The sequence below is a fragment of the Varanus komodoensis genome, unplaced genomic scaffold (genome assembly GCF_004798865.1).
Source record: "Varanus komodoensis strain SLA01 unplaced genomic scaffold, ASM479886v1 scaffold10, whole genome shotgun sequence".
NCBI classification, from domain to species: Eukaryota; Metazoa; Chordata; class Lepidosauria; order Squamata; family Varanidae; genus Varanus; species Varanus komodoensis.
This window is the reverse complement of record NW_025335269.1, coordinates 17,357,614-17,382,494: the sequence shown is the minus strand read 5'-3', so window position 1 is coordinate 17,382,494 and position 24,881 is coordinate 17,357,614. Positions and strand designations below refer to the sequence as shown.

The 24,881-nt window shown below is 41.9% G+C and overlaps 1 protein-coding gene across 1 annotated transcript in view; it reads right to left on the bottom strand.

Annotated features, from left to right (window-relative positions):
- Positions 1 to 9,862: 9,862 nt before the first annotated feature.
- DCLK3 (doublecortin like kinase 3) overlaps positions 9,863 to 24,881 on the bottom strand; it is a 30,754-nt gene continuing 15,735 nt past the window's right edge. Inside the window, exons 2-5 of the mRNA XM_044455140.1 lie at positions 21,488 to 23,382; positions 15,935 to 16,067; positions 13,984 to 14,151; positions 9,863 to 12,397 (exon numbers count right to left, since the gene is read on the bottom strand). Coding sequence (XP_044311075.1) covers positions 12,201 to 12,397; positions 13,984 to 14,151; positions 15,935 to 16,067; positions 21,488 to 23,382 — 2,393 coding nt within the window. The 3' untranslated portion in view covers positions 9,863 to 12,200. The remainder of the gene's footprint in view (positions 12,398 to 13,983; positions 14,152 to 15,934; positions 16,068 to 21,487; positions 23,383 to 24,881) is intronic.

Here is a 24,881-nt window from a genome sequence, read left to right as displayed (position 1 = left end):
CAGTATACCCACTAATAAACATAACAACACATCAAGAAATGCATACACTAAGCATCCTTGTGCAATTATTTCTCAGGCATTCTTACAAAAGGGGGTGAACATGGGCACCCACTTAGATTAGGGTCAATTGGCCTCAAGTACTCTTTATTCACCCTCTCCTTAGCAACATTATCATGTAGTCAAACCCAAATGGCTACTGAGCATCTGCCCTGTAGGTTATACTTTCCCCTCCATTCCCCTTGTGTGACTTTTTGTTTGTAAGCCTACTTCGTTTTTGTGAAGTATTTTTATGCTACCCCTCAGCCAAAAAGGCTTCCAGAATGGCTTACATATAACCAGGAAAACAAGGCAGACCCTGCCCATGTGCTCTCAACCTAAAAAGACATGGCAGAGAAGGAAAAAGCAATGGGGAAGGAAGAGGAGGGAAATGGGTATCTTTAAGAAGGCTGGAAGAATAGCCCTGCTATCTCTCAGCAGAACCTGTCTTGAGGATGGTTCTGTGTCCCCCTTTGTAGAGGAGAGTTCTTTTTCTGGCAGCAGCATGCAGTTAAAGGGCTATCCAGCCAAGTCTAGTTTAAAGTCAAAGAGCCATGGGAAGAAAGTTCAGAGGCCTAAAGTTGTCCATCTACAGTTAGCAGCAGACTGAGCAAGCCAAGTAGGTCCAAAGACCACCTGACAACAGTCTTCCTCACTATGGTGAGATACATTAGATTTCTCTTGGATCTGTATCAACAAAATGTGCATCAAAGTGTTGACTCAGCCTGTATCTAACTAACTCAACGTGCATCTACATATATACATATACAAATGAGTCTATGTCCTTGTTTACCCTTTTTAAAAATTATGCATCTTCTCTTTTTTTAGCAATGACTAAGTGGCAGACCTATTATTATCATCATCTTTGGGTGATAATAGTCTGAAAAGTAGGATTCGAATAAAATAAAATAAATGATCCTTGACTGTGCAGAATCAGCCTTGAGCCTGTTCTCTGTTAAAGACCCAATAAACATAAAAGGAAAAATGCTGCCAAAGCAGTAGCAGATTAGGAGAACAATGGCAGGAAATTGATGTTGGGGGTGAGTTCTTTGTTGGGAGAGTTTTCATGAAATTGGCCATCATCCTGAAAGCACAGCTTTCTCCCACAAAATCATAATGGGTGAACATTACAAGCAGCCTTCCTAGAACAAACAAAAAAACACCCAACTGCACTCACACAGATATTCAGCTGGCAAGGAAAGTACCATCTTTTCCTTTGCTAACACTGCCATCTGCTGGGTGTAACTGGAAACTAGAAATTCGAGCTTTTTGTCTATGCTATACTTCACCTACTGCTAACCTAATGTTCCAAAAGTATTCAGTAGATGTAAAAATGATGGACACAGTAAATAAGGATGAACATGCCACAGATGGATCGTTTCTATTAAACAAAACAAGCAGTTAGTGCTCAGTTTACTGGGGACAGAAGGGGTAAAGAAATGTGTTCATGAAATCCACAAGACCCACCCTTGACTTACCCTAAATTTAATCAAATCATGGTTTTGCTGCGCTTTTTAAAAATAGAGTATTACAAAAGCAATGGAGGCAGAGCTCTTTCATATTCGCTTGTCCCACACTAAGAAGGAAGGAAGGAAGGAAGGAAGGAAGGAAGGAAGGAAGGAAGGAAGGAAGGAGGGAAACAGATGCAACAAAAAGTGGATTTTGTTGCCTCATCCCTTTCCTCACAGTTTCTTAATTTCAGTGATGGACATGTATACAAGTGACTCAAACAGCAACACAGCCATATTTCAGTTTGACTGGCAGTAGTACCAGCAATCAAACACTGTCTTGTCCCTGTTCCTGTGGTACAAGGGGAGCACCACACCTATGGGATCTGTTAATTCATATATTCACTTATTCTTCTCTAAATGCTTCCCAGTCATACAGCAATGTCCACAGAGGATCTCTGCCACAACTCCCTCCCCTTTTCTCTTTCATGGCTAATCGATAGAGAGGAAAGGTATGTCTGTGCTAAATGAAACAAAAGAGCTTCCAAATCAGCCGGGCTGCTTTAATATGTGTGTGTGAGAGAAAGATCTTCACAAGTTTCTAGTCCTTACAAGTTCAAAGTAAAGTTAGAAACAGTATAAACAGGACTGTGTTGACCATTCACCCAGGTAATGACCCAGTCAAATTGGAGAATGATAGTTCTGGATTAACATGAGAATGGAAACAAACACCCCTGTTTTGTATTTAAGTTCTTGGGCACTTTGCTTTGCTTTTAGTGTCACCATTTTGCCTTAAGGGCAATGAGTGCTTTGTAACTGGCCATACTCTACCAGGACAGAGATTTTATGAGCAAGTAACCCCTCATGGCAGCAGCCATTTTGTGGGAGCGCCTACGACACTCTGTAAAAATTCCCAATGCCCACACCAACCCAAAGCAGTCAAATATCATTGATCTCAGTATATTGAACATATTTAGGTTCCTTCATAATTAACCTGCAGCTTAGAATAAATTTGGATGGATGGCGATTTTTTTAATGCAGGGTAGGCCAGGTGGTTCCTAGGACACAGCCAGAAGAAGGCAGTAATGACTGAATTGGCAGATCAATGACAGCTGATTCCAGAAATTATAGTAACACATTGCCACACATTCACAGCCTCCTCCATGTGGCTGCTCAAACTTGACCCCACACAATGCTCCGCAGGTGCACCACACAATACCCACAACACCCAAAGCCAAACTCTTCCAGCTGGGCAAATGTTGCAAGAAGCCACATCTGCTCCCAGGGCACACATGAAACATGTTTTAATTCATGCTTTTCAGCACAGTATGGATAGTCTGTACACACGTACTTGTTGCCCTTGGAAGCATCATCTGCCATGAAGATTTGGCTTCAGAAAAGTTCACACCATGCCTGTTTTCTTGGAGGTTCAGCAAGGGCTGCCTCAAAAACCTATACTAAACTCTGAATCAAGTGTAGGTAGGTCAGGATTAATGGCCTTGTTGACACAATCATGCTACGTTTCCACTTCCTTTCCCCTTAGGCATGTTTAGTGGTACACATTTCCAAAGTTCTTCCTATTACTAGCTAGTTTTGACAGGACCTTAGTTAGCAAATGAGGTGTTAGTAAAATGCCATTGCCCTGAAGCAAACCAATCCCAGCCAGCTTTAATGCAAACAGCTCCCAGCAGTTACCACATTGCACTTTCAGATGGGAAGGGAAAACACAGTCCAGAGCAGAGCACATCTGAAAGAAAGGAGGGCTTTCTAGAAAGGCTGAGCATCACTCTGGCTACAGTTACAGCTGAGGGATATTTGAATGGTTTATTCCAGCATGGAGATACAGGGATGGGAGAAAGAAGAATCTGCACTTGACACTTCCTCCGAGCAGCAATTCAAGGCCCAGAGAAGCAGTCAGAAATACATCTGGGATCTTTGGAAATGGAATATAAAAGGAAGAACTCATAAACAGAAAAACATGAACTCCAGAATAAGTAATATATGGAATTCTTCCCACCCACCAACCAGTATGACCCAAAGAGGCATTTAACAAACTAGAGTCTCATTTGACTTTTCTTATATTTGTGGAGTAGCAATGGGGAAAGGCACCCATCAATAGTGACTTTGACATGCTCTGAGGGTCACTGAGAGTATTCTAAGCCCCCCAGTTCTGAGGTCTTGTGGCCTCCATGCTGGGACTCCAGATGACTGAAGCCCCCTGGCCCCCTACTCACGTGTGCCCCTCAGCCCACCCCTCTCCCAGCCTGTGTGGGCAGAATTGTGCCTGCTGCCTCTCCAAGGCTGCAAATCAGCCTCCAAGAGGAAGAAAGGGGAGTTGAAGCCCACAATGCTTTAACCAATTGAGGGGTTAGGGTTTGGAGGCTCCTATGCACCTGGGATGGGAACAATAGGATTGTGTCCTAAAAGATGTGAACCACAATCCTATGTTTACTCAGACGCTAATCACCTTGAAATGTGCACAGCTTATTCCCAGGTAGGCCAATAGCTGATTACAGTATGAAATTTTGTAGGTGAGGACAGAAGGCTTCGGCTTGGAATTGGCCTTTAGCCCACTGGTGCAGCTATGGTTGGATCTTGGGGCCATAGCCTAGAGCTCTAGGTCTGCAGAATCAAACTTCATTTTATTCCTGTTGTCCTTGTGATGCCATGATTTAAGCCAGTTTGAAATGTAAAACTGCACAAGCTCAGAGTTTTGTTTTCCTTTTCAGAATCAGGTGGGCAAGCCGAGTTTTGTTTTTAGTGTTCTAACCACAGCTGGCTCCACCTTTTGAGGGTCCTTGGACGAGACACCTCCAATGCCCTCCCCTGCCTCCATGAGTCAACCCAACCTTCGCCCCTCCATCAGTTGCTGCTGCTACTATTCACTCTCTTTCTCATTATGGCTACCACTTGCTTGTGTGACTAGCAAGTTTTGGTGTGCAAGCAGGCAGGAGCATTTACTGTTCTTCCTCCTCATCAACACTACCCTTGTCTGGGCGAGAGCTAAAAGCAGGTAGACAAAAATGTTCCACTGGTGGAGAAGAGGCACGGGTCCTGGGTTCTTTTATCATTGGGCCCTTGCTGCACCTCAACGGGTGCCCAGCTATGTCAACCATTGATGCCAGCCCACCCAACCGCCTACCTGAGATCATTAAGTCCTAAAATCATCTAGTGGCACCACCACTCCAACCACTGATCCTCTAGCATCCAGTTGAGAGGAAAATGAAGGCCATGGTGACTTGGCAGAGGGGTAATGGACTATAGTATCTGTTATACAAGTAACACAAAATCAATGTGATGGAAGACCTCAAACTAACAAATTCTTGGAAAACTGGTCCATATTTGGGACAAACTGGAATGAGAAGATTCAACACTTATGCACTACGGCAAGTTGCTTTTGCTGTGTGTGTGTGTGTGTGTTAAGTTTCAAGATTGTACATGCCATTATCCCCATCTGATCCTGCAGTCTCTTTTCTATAGCAGCAGGTGAAAGATCACAAGCAGAGCAAGAAAAAGATGGCTTTCTCCTTGTCCGATATTACATTTATCTGAAGTCTCTCTCATCTCCAAGCAGCTTTGCCTCTGCAGCTTTGATCCACCCCCCCACCCCACATTCCTTTTCTATAGATTACCTAAGCATCTGGTAGCAGAGTTCAGCAAGTTGCAAGCTTCCCCATCTTCCATTCCTGGGGGGTATTCTCCATATCACTTGCTGCTAGCTTTCGTCTGGAATATCAGTCCCCTGAGAATTAAAACTGACAGTTTTGCAGGCACTAAAAAATAAATGCCACCAGAATCGTTGCTCAGTTGCATCTTTATTCATGTATTTATACGCTAGGGCAGTGACAGTTTTATTTCTTCTAAGGTTTTCTTCTTCTTCCCCTGCTTCACATTTAGGGAGCCATAATCCCCAAGGAGGGATGCTAAGGTTATTAGCGTGTTTATGCAGAACCACACTTTCCCCAAAGCCCACATAGAAATAACTAGCAAATGGCAACTGGAATGCTAACTGCGCAAAAGACGACATTCTTTCATCTTACTCCCCGAAGATTCGTTAGGCTGTTTACACTGCAGATTAATGTAAGAAATTAATGACGTCTTGGGGGGAAAGAAAAGGCCACTTGCCTAATTATTTAGGCTTTGCTCACTTACGCATGGTTTGCCTGTTGTCTTAGTTCAGGATGGTGCTTCTTTGGATTTCTATTCTAAAACATCAGCGTGTGTCATCATAAACCTAGCCCATGGCTCAAAGATGTGTGGGGTACCAGCCTCTTTGCATGCTTGTACCATCTACTCCTCATCTCTGGATTAACCAGTATCTTTGAGCCATCTTTGGATTAACCAAAGTGGTGCAGTCAGTGGAAGAACTGACTGCACCACTTCAGCTTGTAGCACTTTGGAGTGTTGTGATGGATGAAAGCAGCACCACCTCCCCTGTCGATAGAAAAGTGGGAAGGAGGTGTGGTGGGGAGACACATTTTTCACCATGTGTGTTTCCTGTTCTTCTAGTTTGGTACTTGCAAAGCTCCTCCCCACACACTCCCCACACACCCCATGGAACAGACAACAGGGAGGCAGCAGAAGTCTCTCTCTCTCTCTCTCTCTCTCTCTCTCTCTCTCTCTCACCCACCCACCCACCCGCCCACCCACACCATTGCCACACTACTTTCACTCCCTGCAGATGCACAATCATAGGCACTCCATGCAACCTGGCAGAACAATCATTCAGGAGGCCCACCCACATGGAGCATCCACTGCAGAAGGGGCATATGCCCTCCTTTCCAGACATCATGCCCAATGCATGGAACCTGGAGGACTGGAAGGGGAGAACAGCACAGCAATAGTGGGGTATAATCCCACCTTCTCTCCTTGTTATTGAATGCATGATGCACACGTGGAAATGGCTTGTACAAACAGCTGATTGCAGACTGCATACTATCAGGGCAGAAGTGGCGCCTGGTGCCCATCAGGGTTGGTGAGGCAGGGAGACCAGCTCACAACTGGAGGGGAAGGAACAGTCTCGCCTTTCCCCATGTTAGTGTTGTTTTTTCTCACTTTAGCTGTTTTTCAGCATCTAAATCACAACACACACACCCTGTGCTATCGGCTGAGAAGTGCTTAAGGTCAGTGGAACTGGCATTTGTGCGTGTGTGTGTACATGCATGTGTATGCACACCCTGTCTTGGGAGTCTTGAGAGAGGGTATTTTTCTGGATCAGAGCTGAGCCAAGCCTGTGCACAGACAAGCGGAGAGAAATGAATCCTCAAGCCCAAGGCAGTAGAGGAAGTCACAGGCATCAAGCTGAAACTGGCTACTTGCAAGTGACTTGTGATACACAACTGGCCAAGAAGTCCGTCTGGGGTCTGAGGGATGGCAGAGAGTGTTTCGGCTCTGACAAGTGGGCAGTCACAACCCTGCTTGCTGTCCTCTCTGTGCTCCATCTTTCAAAGTACGCCAACTGGGTAGAATGGGCCAAGGTGAATTATCATCTTCCACTGGTTTTGTTTCCTCAGATTGGTCTCTTTTTGTCCTCTGTTCCTTCACCTGCTAAACCAGTGTGTGACAGGTTGCTGTTAAAGCAGAGGCACAGAGCCAGTGGCAAATCAAGCCAGGTGAACTTCATGGGACATGGGCTTAATGCCAGCAAAGTGCTGCTGTTTGTCAAAGCTGTGGTTGAGATTTCATCACTTCCAGCATTCATGGCATCACCTATGATTGAAATTGCCGGCTTTTTTGTTATTGCACCAAGCATTGTTCTGAAGAGTCTATGTTACTCAGAACAGCCTTGATCTAAATTTAGTCTTATCCCTTAGAAAGCAGAAGCACCATTTCAAAAGCCAGTATTAACAGAGATCTTAGAGAAAAGTCAGGCAGATTAAGAACAAGATTAAAAATGTATCTCCTAGACATGTGGTCAAGACCTGAGCTTATAACTGACCAGCTATTTTTTACCTGCCCAACCTATCTTGAAGAACTGAGGGTGAAATGTTGGATGGAGTTAGGCATGGCTCCATGACTTTCTTGTATTCAGAAAGATGGGAGCTCATTTGCTTTTACCACATTTTCTTGCCATTGGCTGGCTTTGTGTAGCACATCTAGCAGGGTATCCCCATTTTATACCATCCCATTATCCTTCCCCTCCAAAGCCACTTCTCCTCTAGGTGTGCCAAACAAGCTGAAGAAAGAGAAGCAGGCTGCCCATGCTAAAGATAGCTTATGGCTTACATGTGCATTTTGTAATGCACGATGCAGTCAACCACTGTGCAATAAAGACTGAGGACTAAAACAGTGCAATTCCCCCCCACCCCAAAAGATCACAGCTGTATTGATGCCAATCTGTCCTGCAGTCGTATCATTTTTGCTGTGCCAGGGCCATAGGGGTAAAGCACATGCCTAGCCTGTGAATTTGAAAAGCTGCTGTAAATCAGTGTGGATAACAATGACTTCATACGCTATGAGCCAGCTTTATATGCTCACAGGGGGATCATATGCTGCATTAATGTTCTCGCCATGGCTGCCAGATCAAGGCTTTTCTAAGCAATAAATAGGTCTACACAGGCATGATATTCTGTTGCCAGCTCCATCATCCCTATAAGCACTATTCTGGAAATACCCTATTTGTGAATATAGGCCTGCCAGAAACTTCCCCATGGCACTTTCCTTATCTGGAGAATCCTCACAAACTGATGAAAGGGGACAATGTCACATCCAAATGAGATGACAAGCAAGAATTAAGAAAAACATGAAAGTGAAGTGCCAGGTTCAGCTCTGGTTTCTTCAGCTTTTGTCTGCGTATCTAAGGCATAGGAATTAAGTAGCCAGAGAGAATTACAAGGCCTTTCTCGCTGCAGAGGATACAAAGAGCATCTTTTAATAATTGATTATAAGCCAAGTCTTATAACCCCATCTTCCTCCAGAGTACGACAAAATCACAATAGGGTGCCTCTTAAAGAACAAAGCCTGACAGCCAGACTGGCAGGAGCACTGAACTTGAAAATGTGTGTTCATTTCATCCACCTTTGACCTTTTAGAAATTACTATGGTAAAGCTTCCAGTATCCTTGGACTTGTTATCCAAAGTGGCATTGCATAAAAATCAATCAAGTTTTAGAATCAATTCACAGATCTGAGACATTTGATCAGCAGCTGAACTCTACAGCATACTTTAATTAAGTGTGGATTAAATGTAAGGCAGCTTTGAAGCATCTCTTAATACTGTTGGCAAAATTTCCATTTCAGGTCTACATTAGCAAATCTCAGCTTTTGAAGCTTTATTCCTGACAAAGCCCAAGTGGAAAGAGTTTGCTGCAAAAGCCACTGCTTCTTTTTATCTTTTTGCTTGTCTGAAGGGGAAATCATATCAGCTGTAAATCTGATGTACAACCCATTCACTATAGGCAAGGCTATGTAATTCTATCATCTCCTACCTCCATCTGTCAGATATGTACATAACAGTACAGAAATGGTATCTCCACAGAATTTCTGAAAAGTCTCTCTTCATTTTTCACTAAGAACAAGCTCATGGAGTTCATGGGAGGAGAAAATACACAGTTTAAGCAATGTCTCCTCAAATCAGACAAAATCAAATAGTTTTTGGTTTGGAGGTGGCAAAGCATGAAAGCTCCATGTATAGTTTTGCTGGAACATAACATAACCTTGGTAGAATAGAATGGATGTTAGGAGCCACCATAAGGTGGCTTGGTACGTGTTCAACACCGAGGATCTTGTGCAAAGCAGGTTTACCAGGATGATGGAATAGCCATGGTTCTTTATTCACACATGCTTCCTGTTCATTTCTAAAATGAGGGGTTGGGGTCCATTTTTAGCAACACATATATGGGTGCAGCTTTGCCTTCCACATATTACTTCACCATATACTTGCCTTCTTGCTCTATGCCACAAGTAAGTTGGCTCAGATACTAGAAATTGGCTGAGAAGTCCCTGAAAAGATTCTCAGCTCACTCATCCACCCATTCTTTGATGTACTAAAGTAAACTCCTCCTGCACTCCATTTTAGGCATGAATAGGGCAAGCACATGGAAAACATGTGGCCCTGGTAATATCCAGCTTGTCTCTGCAAGTGTAAATCATATTAGTCTTTAAAGATTAAAGAATTAAAGATTAAACACCGACATCCAAAAAACATGGATCTCTACCATTGTCTATTGAACCTAATTTAAAAGCCCATTGCTATAAGAGACCAAGAGGCTAATCGATGCTGGATAGGTTAAGAGCAGTAACATTTAAAAGTTGACCTTTGTTGGCCTCATTTCCAATAGTTCCCGAAATGGAATTTTATCACTGGCAGCTATTCCATAAACAGGGGTCGGACTGTTTCTATTACATAAAACAAGTAAGCAAAACAAAAACAAAGAGAAATAAGTTCCTGAGTTTTTTAATTTTTCTGATGAGTGTTACAGTCCAATCCAAAACAAAAAAACAAAGAACCTGGGGATGAAAAGAGACGGCTAAAAAGCGAGCTGGCAAATCTGCAGTGAAGTTCTAGTGACAGCATTCGAGCTCTCCCATCCCAAGTGAAGGTAAAGGAGAAGAGTAAAATTTCACACAGATGGTGGCAGTGACGTCAGTTCTTCAGACAGCTCTGCTTCCCACATATCCATTCGTAAGTGGCAGCAAGAAAATCGGACTTTCATCCTGTGACAAACAAACTCAGAAAAACAGGTTTCTCCATACTTCAATACCCCCATCCTACGATGTAGGACTCCTGCAGCCGAAGCCAGATCTGGATCAGAAATCAGAGACAGGCACTGGCTGCTGACATGGAACAGAACGAAGCTGGTGGTCTGGCTAGGAAGAACAGACAGCTAGCCCAGCCTCCAGTATTTATATCAGACCTGGCCAGTCACCCAGAGCTGTCATAGCACCAATGCTATACACTTCTTGTCACTTCCACAACTGTGGGCTGAACACCTACAAACCCCAGAGGACATACTTGGCTAGGTTACAGATTTGGATAACAGAAATTTCTTGGTTCAAGATCAACTCACTGCTAACAGATAATGTCAGGGCAGGATATTTGTGCCTTGTAATTTGCTGTTTCCCACAGCAGTTTAAATATGATGTCCTAAGGAAAAGGCTAGAACTCAAAGATCTGATGACATAATATTGGAAGTATCTCAAAGGTTATAACAACACAGGACAGACCTGTGCGGATGACTGTCAGGTCCTACCTTGGCTAAGGAAGAGGGATTATTTTCTTATGTGTTCCAGTTCTTCATTGGGAATAGGAAATTAGATCAGTTAAGATTAAGTTAATTTACATCTTATTAGCACAATATCTTATTAATTTCTTCTCATAATTTCTAGTACATACCCAGAATAGAATATTATATACATTAAGGGAGAAATCCTATGGCCCCTGAACAGCATCTGAGGGGCCACAGGATATTTCAGATTCTCAATTCCATGACTAGAGCTCTCACCTAATGCCCAATGCAGCCAGTATAGGAAAAAACACACCAGCTTCCTCTCTGAGGTTGGAAGCATGACCTCATAGAGGGATAAAAGTTGGCATAGGAACAGAAGGAGACTAAAAGGCTATCCTGAACCTCTGACAGCCTCCTTCCCTCTCTCTCCAAACACCTTCAGCAGACTGGCAAAAAAACCTATTTAGCAAAAATGCAGGGCTGGAGGAAGGGGAGGTGAATGTCATATACACCGCTATTCCTACTCTGTCAAATATGCTAGCATCTTCCAATTTTGGGGACTTATGAGTACTGAGGATATGATCCATAGGTCTGTGCCCTAAACACATTTCAAACAAGCCTCCAAATTTATATGTGGTTCATACAGGAAGCACCCCACCCCATACATTCCTTATCAACAAACCAAACAAATGCTTTAGATCTACGAAGAAAAATGTAACAGCAAATAAGAGTTCAATAGCCAGATCCCAAAGAACTCACAGGGGTTCCATGCCACATGGTAAGCTACTGTTGAAACTTAAGAGACTTTCAGAAAGATATGGAAGTTTGCTGCTTTGTTCCCAAAATCTCACAGAATATTCCTCTACCAAAATCCCTACAGTCATACCTAAAGTAGATCTTTGGATCCTGGCTGATATTTAAATATATAAAACATATGTGGACTGATTACAAATACAATCCCATCATATCCATTTAACTAGCAGTTGGACAAGGTCTTAGTAAATTGCCTTTTTCAAGATATTCACGATCTTTTCTTAGTCTCTAAAAGAATGTACTGTCCTAACACCTAAAGAGAGGTGTAAGAAGGAAGCATACAGAGAAGTAAACCAACAACAAAGAAGTCTTCAGTTGCCAACAGATACCCAAAACTAAATAAATAAGGGAGATTCAGTATATCTCTCAATAAGGTGAACCCAGCTTCTCTCCACATTTGAAAAACCAGTGATCTAAGCAGTATGCAGCAAATTTAATGCCAGTTCAGCTAAATGGCTTGCTACACACCTCAAGATTGCATTTGTTTTTCTTAAAAACATTCTTTCTCATTTTTTTATTTGAAAATGTGTTGAAAAGGAGAGGAATGTGGTCAAATAACATCACAAGAAGTCAGTCAGCACTGCACAGAAGACTTTAGCCCTAAACAGGAATAACAGATTTCTGCTGTATTTTGCCCTGATTTCTGATCTGAGAGAAGACTGTACATATGAACAAAATGTTGTAAGTGTGCTTTCACAGTTGGCTTCTGCTCAAGTTATGTGCACCTGGCACACCCTTTACGAGTCCTCATTGGTAGTTTCCATCTTGTGCTGGCTCCGAAAGTGACGCTCAAGATTGATCGTCACCTCCCTCTGCAGATTTCTGCTGCTGTTTTTCCCAGCTGTGTGGATCCATCGATGCTGCAGAATTTGCTTAGCAGTGTAACGCTTTTTGGGGTCAACGACAAGGAGTCGGCTTATCAGGTCTTTTGCCGCTATTGGGGAAAAAGCAAAATAAGTTAATATGGGAGATAAGCTGCATGTTTTGTTAATTGCACAGGTTTTGATAAGGCAGCCATTTTTCTTTATTCTTGTGTAAGCACATGTAGGCATGATGGCAGTCTAGGAAGCATTAAAGCTTCCCCCACAGTTCCCACCAAAAATTCAACCCCTTCCCCATGGAGGAGGAGGTTAAAAAAAAGCACTGGAAGTTTCTTTGAATAGCTTCTCTACTTGGGACAAACACAGAAGCAAATACTAGTTAAGAGTCAATGCAGGGTCACATTATAACACACACTGATGGGTTCATACCATCAATATATTCAACAAAAATGGTGCCTACAAACTGAACTGAATCAAGTAAGACATGCTGGGAGGGGTTTCTGTTGCTTATCACAATTTTAGGTAGATTCTTAAGACTATACTGTTTTCAGAATGTATTTCTTTCTTTCTTTCTTTCTTTTTTTTGCCTGACAAGGCAAGGAGGAATTTTCACAGAGAAATAATGCAACATGAAATACAAAGATTCTATGTATACTTTGCATACAAAAAGGTATTAAAGCCCTGCCACATGATAGACCAAATTCAATGCAATGATTTTGCTCGCATGCAATGAGTTTGGCATTACGAGGACAAGCCACAGTGAATCTTGAATGCACATGCTCTGCCATGGCAGTGAGGATATGAAGAGCCTGCTTCTATTTTAGACTAGTCAGTTTAGCTTGTCACCTCAACTATAAACTGTGGTTAATCTTAATTATGGTTAGTAAAAGTAAACCATCTCCTTAAACAATGAGATAAAGCTCTGATTTCCTCTAAGCATTATGTATACATAACATTATATACATAACACTGTTATGTAAATAACATATATAAATATGTATATGTATACATAACATTATATTCATATTATGTATATATCCTGCTTTTTCCTCTATGGATGCCAAGGTCAAGTACATGTTCATCCTTCTGTCCATTTTACCTTCGTAACAACATTGTTGATAGGTTAGGCTGAGAGTCACTGACTAGCCTGTGAGCTTCAAGGCTAAGCGGGACTAGAACCAGATCTCCCATTTCCCAGCCCAGCACTTTTAACTACTATACGACATTGCCTCTAACAATGCTAAACCAGCCTTCCTCACCCTGGTTACTCTCCTCTCAGCCCCAGCCAGCCTGGCCAATGGTCAGGAACGCTGAGAATTGTAGACCAAACTATTTGGAAGAGACCAGGGTGGAGGAATCTGTGCTAAACTGTGGTTTAACATAGAAACAGGGGGAGTCAGAAGGGGTCTCCCGGGCTATCTAGTCTGACCCCCAGCTCTAGCCAGTTCCACTCACGACATGACAACCATGTGCATGTCTATCCTATCCTTGAACACCCTTGCCCTCCAGCACCTAAAATTTTATCAGGCACTGGACATGCATTTTGAAACCTATCGTTTCAGTCTTATGGACTAGAATCTTGTCACTAAAAATTAAACTCCATCTCAAAATTCTACATGGAATACCAAATTCAAAAAAAAATGGAAGGCACACAGCCACAGCTATAAACTTCTCAGTCTGTTCATTTTAGATTGCTTACCAGCTGAAATGTTGTCCCAGTATGGTGAGAGAAATTCGTAATGCCCAAGCTGTATGATTTGAAATAGCTCCTCTTGATCTCGTTCATGACTTCGAAAGGGGGGGAAGCCACAGAGCAAAATATAGAGTATTACACCAGTAGCCCACATGTCCACTTCCAGCCCATAGCCTACAGCAAGAAAAATAAATCAAAAAATGAATATATGCAAATAATCTGGAAGGAACTTCTGCTTTTATATTGTTAACTATGGATGAAAAATTGGACTCAAGCAAAGAACTGGCAACAAGCTGACCTTGAAAATATGTTATCCTCCTCCCAGTCACCTCTGCTAAACTCACTCTGCCTTCTCTCCACCCCTGTTCCCAGGAGAAGTGTCAGTTTTCTGTTCTACAGGTGAATTTGCACATCAGGTGTACGCAGGGAGTATGCTGCTAAATCAAGGATCGTTGGGTTGAGACCTACTACTAAACCCAGTTTTAACAAAGGAATGTAAAGGCTCCAGGCTACCTAACCTCCTAACACCATGCTAAAGACATTATCATAAGAGCAAAACAGCAGTAATTTCTCAGTGCCTTCTTTCCAAATCGTATCAGGATGATGAACACTGTGTTTGTGCATGTGTTCGTTCTGCTCTCTTTCACACACGCACACGCGCGCACACATCCAGACTGCCTTAGAATATGTTCACAGACTGCCTTAGAATATGTTCACCATCTGCCAGGAGGCAATCTATTTTTTATTTATTTAGGGAACTCCTATGCCGCCCCATTCGCCAAAGCCTCAGGGCAGCTCACAAACATAAATAAATAACATCCTATAAAACAATATAATTTAACAGTATAAATTAAGTCGCCCTGGCCAAAGAATAAAATAAATAAATATTAACAATTAAAATAACGTTTAAAATTAAAATCTACACAGGTCTTGATTAGATGGAGAAGTTCCACTTGTGTCGGCACCCTATCCTTTCTTGAAACTTCACAACCCACACTTCCTCCAGCTGCCACACAATTCTCCCACGTGCACACGCATGGGAAGGGCTGTACTACCAGCTAATGAACCTCTCCTCTGTTCACATATACTTTTGCATGCCATATGGCTATTTCAAATCAAGAGCCAATGGAAGTGTAACTGACAATTTGGATTTAACAATCCAAAATTCACACTGTTGTGGTCCCCATGATATCAACCTACAAGTGTCTAGCATGGGTTTGATTTTTGCACTGCTTTTATTTCTCCTCCCCCATTCCCAGACATTTTGTTAATATTTTGCTAATCACAAAGTGAAGTATATATGAAGCAGGCCAGGCTTCAGCCCCAAATGCCAAACTATTCTTTGAAGAGTTTTTAAATTAATTAGCCCACACTCAAACTGACTCTCTACACAGACTGCATATATCCTTATGTTTCCCTACCATACTCTAACTTCACAATAGTATTCCAGGAAACTACTAAGAGATATCTAAAACATTCCCTCATTTTGCCATCTTCCCTTCCTCCAGTAGGAAAAGTATGGATTCTGGTCATCCATTCAGGTTGCCATTGGTTCTAACCCATAAAAAGGAAGGGAATAGTTAGAGGTCAGAGATGTAGCATACACACAACCTAAAGGGATCCTCTCTCTCTTAACAACAGTCTTTCACAGTCTCCAGTGCTCCAGATTGTCAGTGTACAACTCTGATCGTTCCCAGGAAGCACAACCATGCTGGCTGAGGGGGGATGGTGGGAGTTGTAGTCCAATACATTAGCATGGCACCAGGCTGTGGAAAGCTACCCTAGAATAAATATTCTCTGTACTATATAGATTCCACCTGGATAAATGCAGAGCATGGCACAACAGGAGGGAGATGATTATAGTATCTAATGAAAAATGTCATTAATTAACAAATATATCTCTAGCTATTTGCAAATTAGATACAAAGTGACTTGATGGATATAAAAGTATATTCACCATTCTCAGCAAGTATTTCAGGGGCAACGTAAGTTGGAGTTCCACACACGGTGAATATAGGTTTTTTCACCAGCTTTGCAAGGCCGAAATCTGCGAGCTTCAAGGTGGTAGTTTTATCTGGATTACGCTGTACCTGAGCAGAAAAATAAAATCCAGATCAATTTGTGCCTTTGGAGTATAAGAAAGTGAATTGCTTAGGCTTAACATGAGCAGAAGAAAAATCTGAAGCACAAAAGAGGTGGATTACAAGCTCTCCAAAATGAAGGTCCTTTATTTTTGCAAGGATTGTGTCTGAGGCTGAGCATATCATATGAAACTGGCTACCATCAATGAGTCCTTTCCTGCCAAACATTAACTGTAAAGCTGTAATGGCTAAAAAAATTTCAGCTTGCTGGGTTGAACGCTAAGTCCCTGTGCAAGTTAGTTGATTCCACAGATACCCTTATTCACTTATTTTTTACAAAAAGCCCCTTCACTGAGGATAAGCAACTACAGTTCCATTCATTCCAAGCACAGATATCAATACCTTCAATATTAATTATATGGCCACAGATTAGTGGCAATTGCATGTACTTTGCAAGTAAGAAGTCCCATGTTCGTTCTTTGCTCTCCCTAGGAAAAAGGATGTTTGTTGAAAAGATTTGCACAGGATTTTGTGGGAATTAGTTTCACTTAGAGTGGACCAGATTGGCCACTGGTTTCTGATCATTATAAAGCAAGCCCTCATTCCTAGATCTCAAATGACAGTATGATGTCCCAATCTGCACTATGAATTTACATGCATCGGCACAGGTTAGGTAGCTAGCAAGGCAGAACTGACTGCACTGAAGCACTGCAAAGACACAAGGGTCTGTGCATTCAGGCATGGCAGCAAGCTCAGGACTGTTGCTTTTCCTTCTGCTGTATCTCCTTGCAGCACAAGGTGGCAATACTACATTAGGATTATTTCAGTATGTTCAAGTAATAGAAAAAATAGGTCCTACACGCCTTTTAGTTTATTTATTTGACTTGAATTCCCCCCTCTTGGTCATCTGGACGGCTCATTACTCAACATACTACACAACAATTACATATTACACATCGGCTGGACAACCTCAAGCTTGCTTACATGAATCTCAATTCTGTTATAAATAAATTAGCTACCCGTTTCACCTTTTGCATTCTCTTTTGTACAACAGTTTTACAAAAACTATTTGCCAGCTTCTGGGAAAGGAATGCTTTCTATTTTTTTTCTTTTAAAAACTATTAGTGAGTCTAAGTGGACGAAACATGGATTTTGCTGTTCCACACAGCCTTCCCTCAACTAAAGGTCCTCCTTTTTTTGATAACTGTAACTATCATCAATGCTGACTGTCAGGCATTTGGCTGATCAGGCTGCAGTCCAGAATACCTGGGGAGCACCAGGTTGGCCACCACTGCCCTTTGGCCAGATGAAAGATACTCAATCAGTGCAGCCTGTCCAGATTCTTAGATGGACCACCATCATACTGATTTTACAGAAAAGTCACCAATTTCATATATTACAACACAGCCTGCAGTAATGTTTGCCTCCCTGTACAAATGAACATGAAAACATATGCCTTTGTCCTACATAAGGAGAGAAATCCTATCCTCTTCTATAACCTGTGACCACTCCTTGGTAATATTGCAAGGGCAAGAAGCAACTTATCTGGAGCCACTCTGTGTCTAAAAGAGCAAAACAGCAACTCGCAGATTGGAAAAAGGACTCTTTACATCACTGTTTTTCCAGTAATGTCCTCCAACAAAAGATTCAAACAAGACAAAATGCCAATACCACCTGTCTGCAAGACTGCAGGAACAGTTTAGATGACATTAGATGTAGTGGAAATTCTGGAATCCAGATGTCCTGCAATGTTTTAATCCTTGGTTTAGTTGCTGTATAAATAACACTTGGGTTATTTACTGTACAGGTGCTTTTTGTTTTAAATATTCTATATAATGTATGTACTTTTCTGAATATTGCTTGGATGGGGCAAGTGTATCTCCCATTCTGCAGCATAATCCTCTCTTTTTTAAGTATAGACATGCAGTGTCATTCACTATTTCTGCAATTCCCCAAGCCTCTAAGTGCTGCAGAAACAGAAGATCAACATGCTACTCTCTTTTCACAAGCACTTGATTTGGCTACCTGCCAAAATAAAGTTCATTCATTCATTCATTCATTCATTGAATCCTATCTGGCAAATTTGAGCTTTTTTGGGGGGGAGGGGGGCACAGGGAAATATGCAGTTTTTTAATCTACCTATATTTTCACTGTCCAAAAACAAAACAAAACAGAATGTTTCATTACTTCAGTTGCCCATATTTTCCTTCTATTTTTCAACTGTTACACTGGAGTGGCCATTAAATGCGTGAATATTTTGAAAGATTTGTAGCACTCTCAAGGACCTGCAGCAAATGCAGTACTGAGTCCTTCAAAAAGGGGATTAATGCCTCCCCTTTTGGTAGTTGAGTAGCTGAAGGGTCAGAGAAGTATAAGGCGGAAGGTACTGACAAGTGTCAGTTTAACACTTAAAACTGAGAAGATTACACTGCTAAGTGGGAGTAATGCTCTTTCCCCACTTCAGTGCACCTTCTTTTGCCACTTTTTCCTCTTTACTGGTGCTTTTCAATTGACAGTTTCTCTAACTGGTGCTTGCAAACAGTGTGCAAATTAACCTATATGTAGTCTCAACCTGTCAGTAACTGCTCCCTGAAACAGCCAAGAAAATTGAACAGGCAAGACTAGACATACTGGACCATCATAAAAGCACACCTGCAAAGGATGGCCAAATAACTTTTAAAAAATTAGAAATACAGTTGCACCATTTTCAGGGACCCAAAAATGCAATCCCAATTCTATTTTTTTTTTTTTTTTACTGAGGAGCAAAGGAAAAAGACAATGCAAAGATATAAAAATATGAGTTTTACTCTGATCAAGAGAATAGATGACGATAATGCTGATGAGTGTAAAAGTAATAGAGGGGAGGAGGGCTTGATAAGAAAAATGAGTAAATTCTACTTCTGTGTTTCAATGCCTTCTCAAACTCAACATGTTGAGTTTGAGAAGGCATTGAAACACAGAAGTAGAATTATGAGGCAGCTGGAAATGCAGGACTAGATGGTGCGGTGAAATTTATAAGAGGCAATAAACTCACTGTAACATCCTGGGCTACAAAACTGCAGCGACATTATGCCTGAACCTGAACACTTGCTGCTTCGATTCTTGCACTACTGTTTCATCCTCCACTCATATACGCTTCTTAGATCCTGGCCTGTCAGCCTATGCCAGGCGTGGGGAACTGTTTCAGGTGGGGCTGGGATGACATCAGGGGGTGAAGACACCCTTATAACATCTCCCAGGCCCAACACTGGCTGGACTTTCAACTGATGACTCAGCCAGAGACTGGCTTTGTTGAGCATGAGCTTTCCAAGATCAGGAAAAGAACAGACACAGCAGAACCCTTCCTGAATAAGTAGGAGACTGGAGGAACACTTTGGCCTCAGTTGGAGCCACCTCACCCACACTGTTCTACCCACCCTGCATCCTCTCCTAAGTGGAGAAGGCATCACGCAGACAAGTCCCCATGGAAGCCAGAGGCTGAAGGCTCCCCAACCTTGCCATCTGTTTTCATACCAACCCCTGTCATGGACAGGCCTTGAAGATCACAGCCCGCTCTGTTCCCCACTCCAGTATACTTACATGGGAACGCTACCTCTTCTGCCTTTTTCCCCTACTCTCCCACCCTCTACCCTTTGCACATTTGTGGTCGCTACAAGGACTCTACCAGTTTCCTTGTAGCTATGAGCAGCTGAAGTACAAAGCTGCTCAAGGGGAATGAGAAATTAGCTGAAATGGAGGCCAGATGTTGCCATGGTCTTCGCAATTTTCCTCCCTTCATAACAATTCAACCCACACTCATTATTTGGATGTATAAAGCTGGAACTGTTTAGATCACTTATTTGCTAATATGTTTTCTGTCTGTAAGCCTGTAAATTTGTTATTTATGGATATTTTAGGTTATCTTGAATTTTCAAGCTTGGATGCATAAAATCAATCTCTAAGGAAGAGAGCAGAAGAATGACTGAGGGTTTAGAAGGAGATATGTGGGGAAAAGGGATGCAACCACTGAGCTTCAATAAGACAGATGCCAGTGTCCTCACAAAAGACAGAAAGAACAAATGAGATGCTAACATATGAATTATACATCATCTGAGCTGTATTTTTCTTGCAGAAAATGGTTACATTTCTAAACGTGTGTGATTTTTCACAGAATAGATCCAAGAGCCTCATGAGATATTTAACATGTCTAATTATAATGCACCCTCTAAGTTAGTAACATTTCAGAAATACAAGGGTTTGGCTCTCCCAAATATCCTCTACTTGAGAGCTGCTCATAATAGATAACCAGAATACCTGAGTCTCCCCATACTACAGACAATGAGAAACAAGCTCTGCAGTATCCATATATCCGTAGCAAGTGAGAGTTTAGAATAAGCTTATAAAGAGCAACTTGCCTAAAGAAGTGTGGCAAGTGCAACTTACTTACAGATGAAGAGGCAAAGAGAAATTCTTGTAAACGGCAAAAGAGTTGGTTCATTTTTATTTTCAAGGTGCCACTCACTACAGGAACATGAAAATCTGTTTGCTACTGATGAGGCTTGCAGGACACAATCAGCTATGATGGTTTATGATGATTTAGGCCATGGTGACTTAACATGTCGCCCAAACCCAGCATCCTTCCCAGGGAGACCCAGCCAAACATGCTTTCTGCCTGTACTTCAGCCGTGGTACATTGTAGCTGAAGAGTGGGGAAAGGGCACAGGTGGTCTCTGCCTGCTCATCTATGGTGCACCTCATGTTTTCCTCCTCCTTTTCTCCCCTTCCTCCAGGTTCCCTGTCCAATGCAGGAGAGGAGATGAGGAGCAAGACAACCCCCCTCCCCCCACTGTGCCAGATCTGTCAGGCACAGAGGAATGTTATCCAGGGGGTTAAGGTGTCATGCAATGCTGCCCACTGAGTCAGACTACTAGTCCCTATAGCCCAGGAGATTGACATTGACTAATACTGGCTTTCCAGGGTTCCATGCAGGTTTCTTTGCTCACCAAACTGAAGATGCAGAAACTTGAACAAAATGCCCTGCCACTGAGCTCTGGGTTGTCAGAAATTATGAAAGCTGCTCTGGGCTCCCTCACTCAAGGAACATCCTTCAAAAAGTACAGATTTGCTATTCACATGTTGCAATGTATATACATTTGCTAATATTCTGGTCCAAAAATAACCATTCAAGTCAGACCACTCCCAGATGGCTTACTTCAAACATACATGGATCTGTAGTTTATTTAAAACTCACTTCTTCGTATCTTTACACCTTGAAAATCTAAGAATTAATTCGGATCCCTTCTATTTGTAATTCCCTTCTATTTGTAATATTTCCTGTTCTGCTCTACACTTGAAACATCAGCAGACGTTTGATCAATATGAGTATTAACAATTGCATGCAGAATAAAAACAAGTTTATTTAGAAATGCAAGATACTTTCCAGTACTTACCAGAAGATTTTCTGGCTTGAGATCTCTGTGAACAATGTTCTTGCTGTGAATATAAACCAGAGCTTCACACAGATCAGTTATCATGAGCGCTGCATCATGTTCTGTGAATTTCACACTCTCTATTATGGCATCAAACAAGTCGCCATCAGGAACATATTCCATAATTAGATAGATTTCTGCATCTGTTTCAAAAACTTCAATCAAGCTTACAATGTTGGGGTGAGAGAGTCTCTTAATGATCAAGATTTCATTTTGCAGCATATCTTCTTTTCCTTTCAGCTTGGACTTGTCAATGATTTTCATCGCATACCTCCGATTGGTGCTGCGGTGATGACACTCTTTCACAACAGCAAAATTTCCATCTCCAATGGTTCGCCCAATTTCATAGCATTTCTCAACATCTGCTGTGCTAGAGAGCTCGTGTCTTGGCTTTGTATCACTGGTCCTACATTTCTTGGTTCCCTCCTTGATAACTTTAGGTTCATCTTCCTTTTCCTGCCTGATCAGTTCATTTTCACCATGCCCCACTTTCTCTTCCCCTCCAACAGTTTCCTCTTTTGATTTCCGTAACTCTTCTCTCTTTCCTTGAACTTTGGATGGTTTCTCTGCATCCATTTGAGAACCCTTGATCAGCCAACAGCTTTGATTCACTCTAGAACATTTTCTGTGTTCCTTCCTTAGTTCATAGGCATCTCCTACTATGGTACGCTGACTTTCTATGGGCTTCATCTTTATCTTTCCTAATTCTTCAGCATGATTGTCATGCTTTTCCAGAGTCTGCTCTCTGTCAATGCTCCTCTTTCGCTCCCCAGGATTTTTATCAACAGGGATTTGTGAGGTTGTCCAGGAATTTTGACAGCAAGCATCACTCCATGTAATCTGGGCTTTTTCTGCTACATTTTCTGACAATTTCCTGCAATTTCTCAATTTGGCAGGCCTTTCTACATTATATTTCTGACATGTTCTCATATTCAAATCTCTGCTCTCAACTGGAAAATCAGCTCGTCTTTCCTTCTGTAGTTTCTGCATGAGTTGTCTCTCCCTTTGGCACTTCTCACATCTGACAATGACATCAGAACTCTTTTCTGTTTCACTCTCAGGACATTTCTCTTGGTTAAAATATCTCTCAGTTTCTCTAGGTTTTCTGGGCTTTTCATCTTTCTCTCCATTCCAGTTGTCTCTGAGCCATTTGTTTTTGGCCCTGGCCTTTTCCTCTTGTCTGACCTTGGCATGAGCCTTTATGTCATGTCTGTTAATTAGCTTAGGAGATACAACATCCATGCAGTTCTTCGTGGTTTGAAGCTCTAGGCTGTTTTCTGCTTTGGAAGTCTTTTCATATGGCCTGTTTTTGGGTTTCTCAGGTTGATTCCAGTTCTGTGTTGTTCCAGTAAGAGGAGCATAGGGGTTATCAGGGTAAAGTTCTTGGAGAGCTACTTCAAGGTTCTTCAGAGTTAGCTGTTCCTTTCCCATAGCTATAAATGCATCACCCTCTCTAAAGAAATCAGAAACACTTCGGATTTCCCTTCCCTTCAAATTATATAGTTTTCGCACACGGTCATTCTTCCAGCGTGGAAATCCCAGGGCTTCTGAGATGTCAGCAATCAGTTGTTCAAAGGTCTGAACAGAACGCCGATTTAGAAGCAATGTTATCTTCCGGACTGTGTGTCCACAAGGTTTTACTACAGTGACAATCCTTGGCTTTACTGGACTATTCTCAGAATGGATGGTGTGGAAACCAGTCCGGGAATTTATGAATGGGGAACTGAAACAGTTTGTACCAAAGAAGGACTTTCCAAAACTTCCACGCCCAACTGGTGGACAAGTACCTTGCAGTCGCCTTTCCATTATATTGGAGCTTATACAGTTTAAAGTGTGATCAAAAAATCCACGGGGTTCTACAGAAAAAGAAAGGAGGGTTATTTTATCTTACCATGACTTTTAGTGAACATTTTCTGCATGTTTCTCGGTACAGTACTCAGAAACAAAGTCACTCAGAACTAAGGAGCTTTGACTGTATCTGCATGTTTATCAACATGGTCCTACAGATCTGGAATTTCTGTTTGTCTGGTCTGGAATGCAGGTTTTCGGGAAAGAAGGGTTACTGACATGCACAGGTACAGGTTAAAAACAGACCCAGGGATCTTTGCATGCCACAGAAGCATATGCATACAGATGACATTTAAAATTAGTACTAGGGAAGCTGATGTTAGGGTTTTAGTTTCTGGCTGGCTTCCTATATGAATGTTCTACCACATTCATTTCCAAACTTGTTGGAGAACATTCTCCCTAGCCCAACGCACTATTTTCCAATAAAAGTTTCAACAAATAATACCCAACAAATAACGTACAGTAAAGGCTTTTGGATCAATTGTAGTTGTAAAACAGCAGAGGTGAGAAATGTTTTTATGATGGTAAACAGGTCCTGTCCTGTAAAAGCTCTCTCTTGCTATAACATACAATTATCCAGAAGTACCATACAAACATGTAACACTATGTCAAGGTATGCCACAATACAATTATTCTTTCTTAGGGAGGTTATTGCCGCGGAACAATATTCCATCACCATTTTGTGTGCCCCCTCATGAATTTCTTTGATTCAAATGCTACATATTTTCTGGCAAAGTGAGCTGACAGATAGGGACAAAGTGTACTTGAGGTTCTGGTTGAAACCCTCTTCGGTGGAAAAGGGCTGTCCAATTCCTTTACAACTTTCCTTGAAATTGTTAAATGTTCAACTTTAAATGATCTCTCTTCCCAAGCTAAGCAACACAGGACCCACTAACTGACTATGGAAAGATCTGGAGTAGACTACCCTCTGGATGTTTAGAACAACAGCTCTCACCCTTTCTGATCATTGGTCATGGCAGCCAAGGCTGATGGGTGCTTCACAGTACACAGGCCAAGTCTTTCCTCCTTACATTTTCTCCCTTTGGATTTACCTAGATACTAAGGTTCTCTCTGCCCTATCCCTGTGCCAAGGTAGAAAATAAAGAAAAAAAGATGCATCTCTCTTATGAGAATTAAAGTCTCTTGCTGAGTTTTTAATTACCACTGCATTTCCACCCTTTCAAATGCCAATGTGATCCCTGTAATGTTGACTACAGCATCATTAATGACCCCGGCTTGCTCTCCCCTCCCATCTATGGGACAGCTTCCACAGCCTACCAGTAAAGAGCCCTTTCTCACTCTTTCAAGACAACCCTTATTTCTGAAAATTCTTGGATCTCCTCTCCAGTGCTCCTCAGAATACCATATAAGGGCATTCTGCTATGTAAAGTATCAGAAATTACACATTATGTGTTCTGTGTGATTATATAAACATGCTAGCTTCTGAATGTGCATTAATAACGCCTTGCCTTGGTCTCGTTTCCTTCATAGTTTACTAGGCAAACAG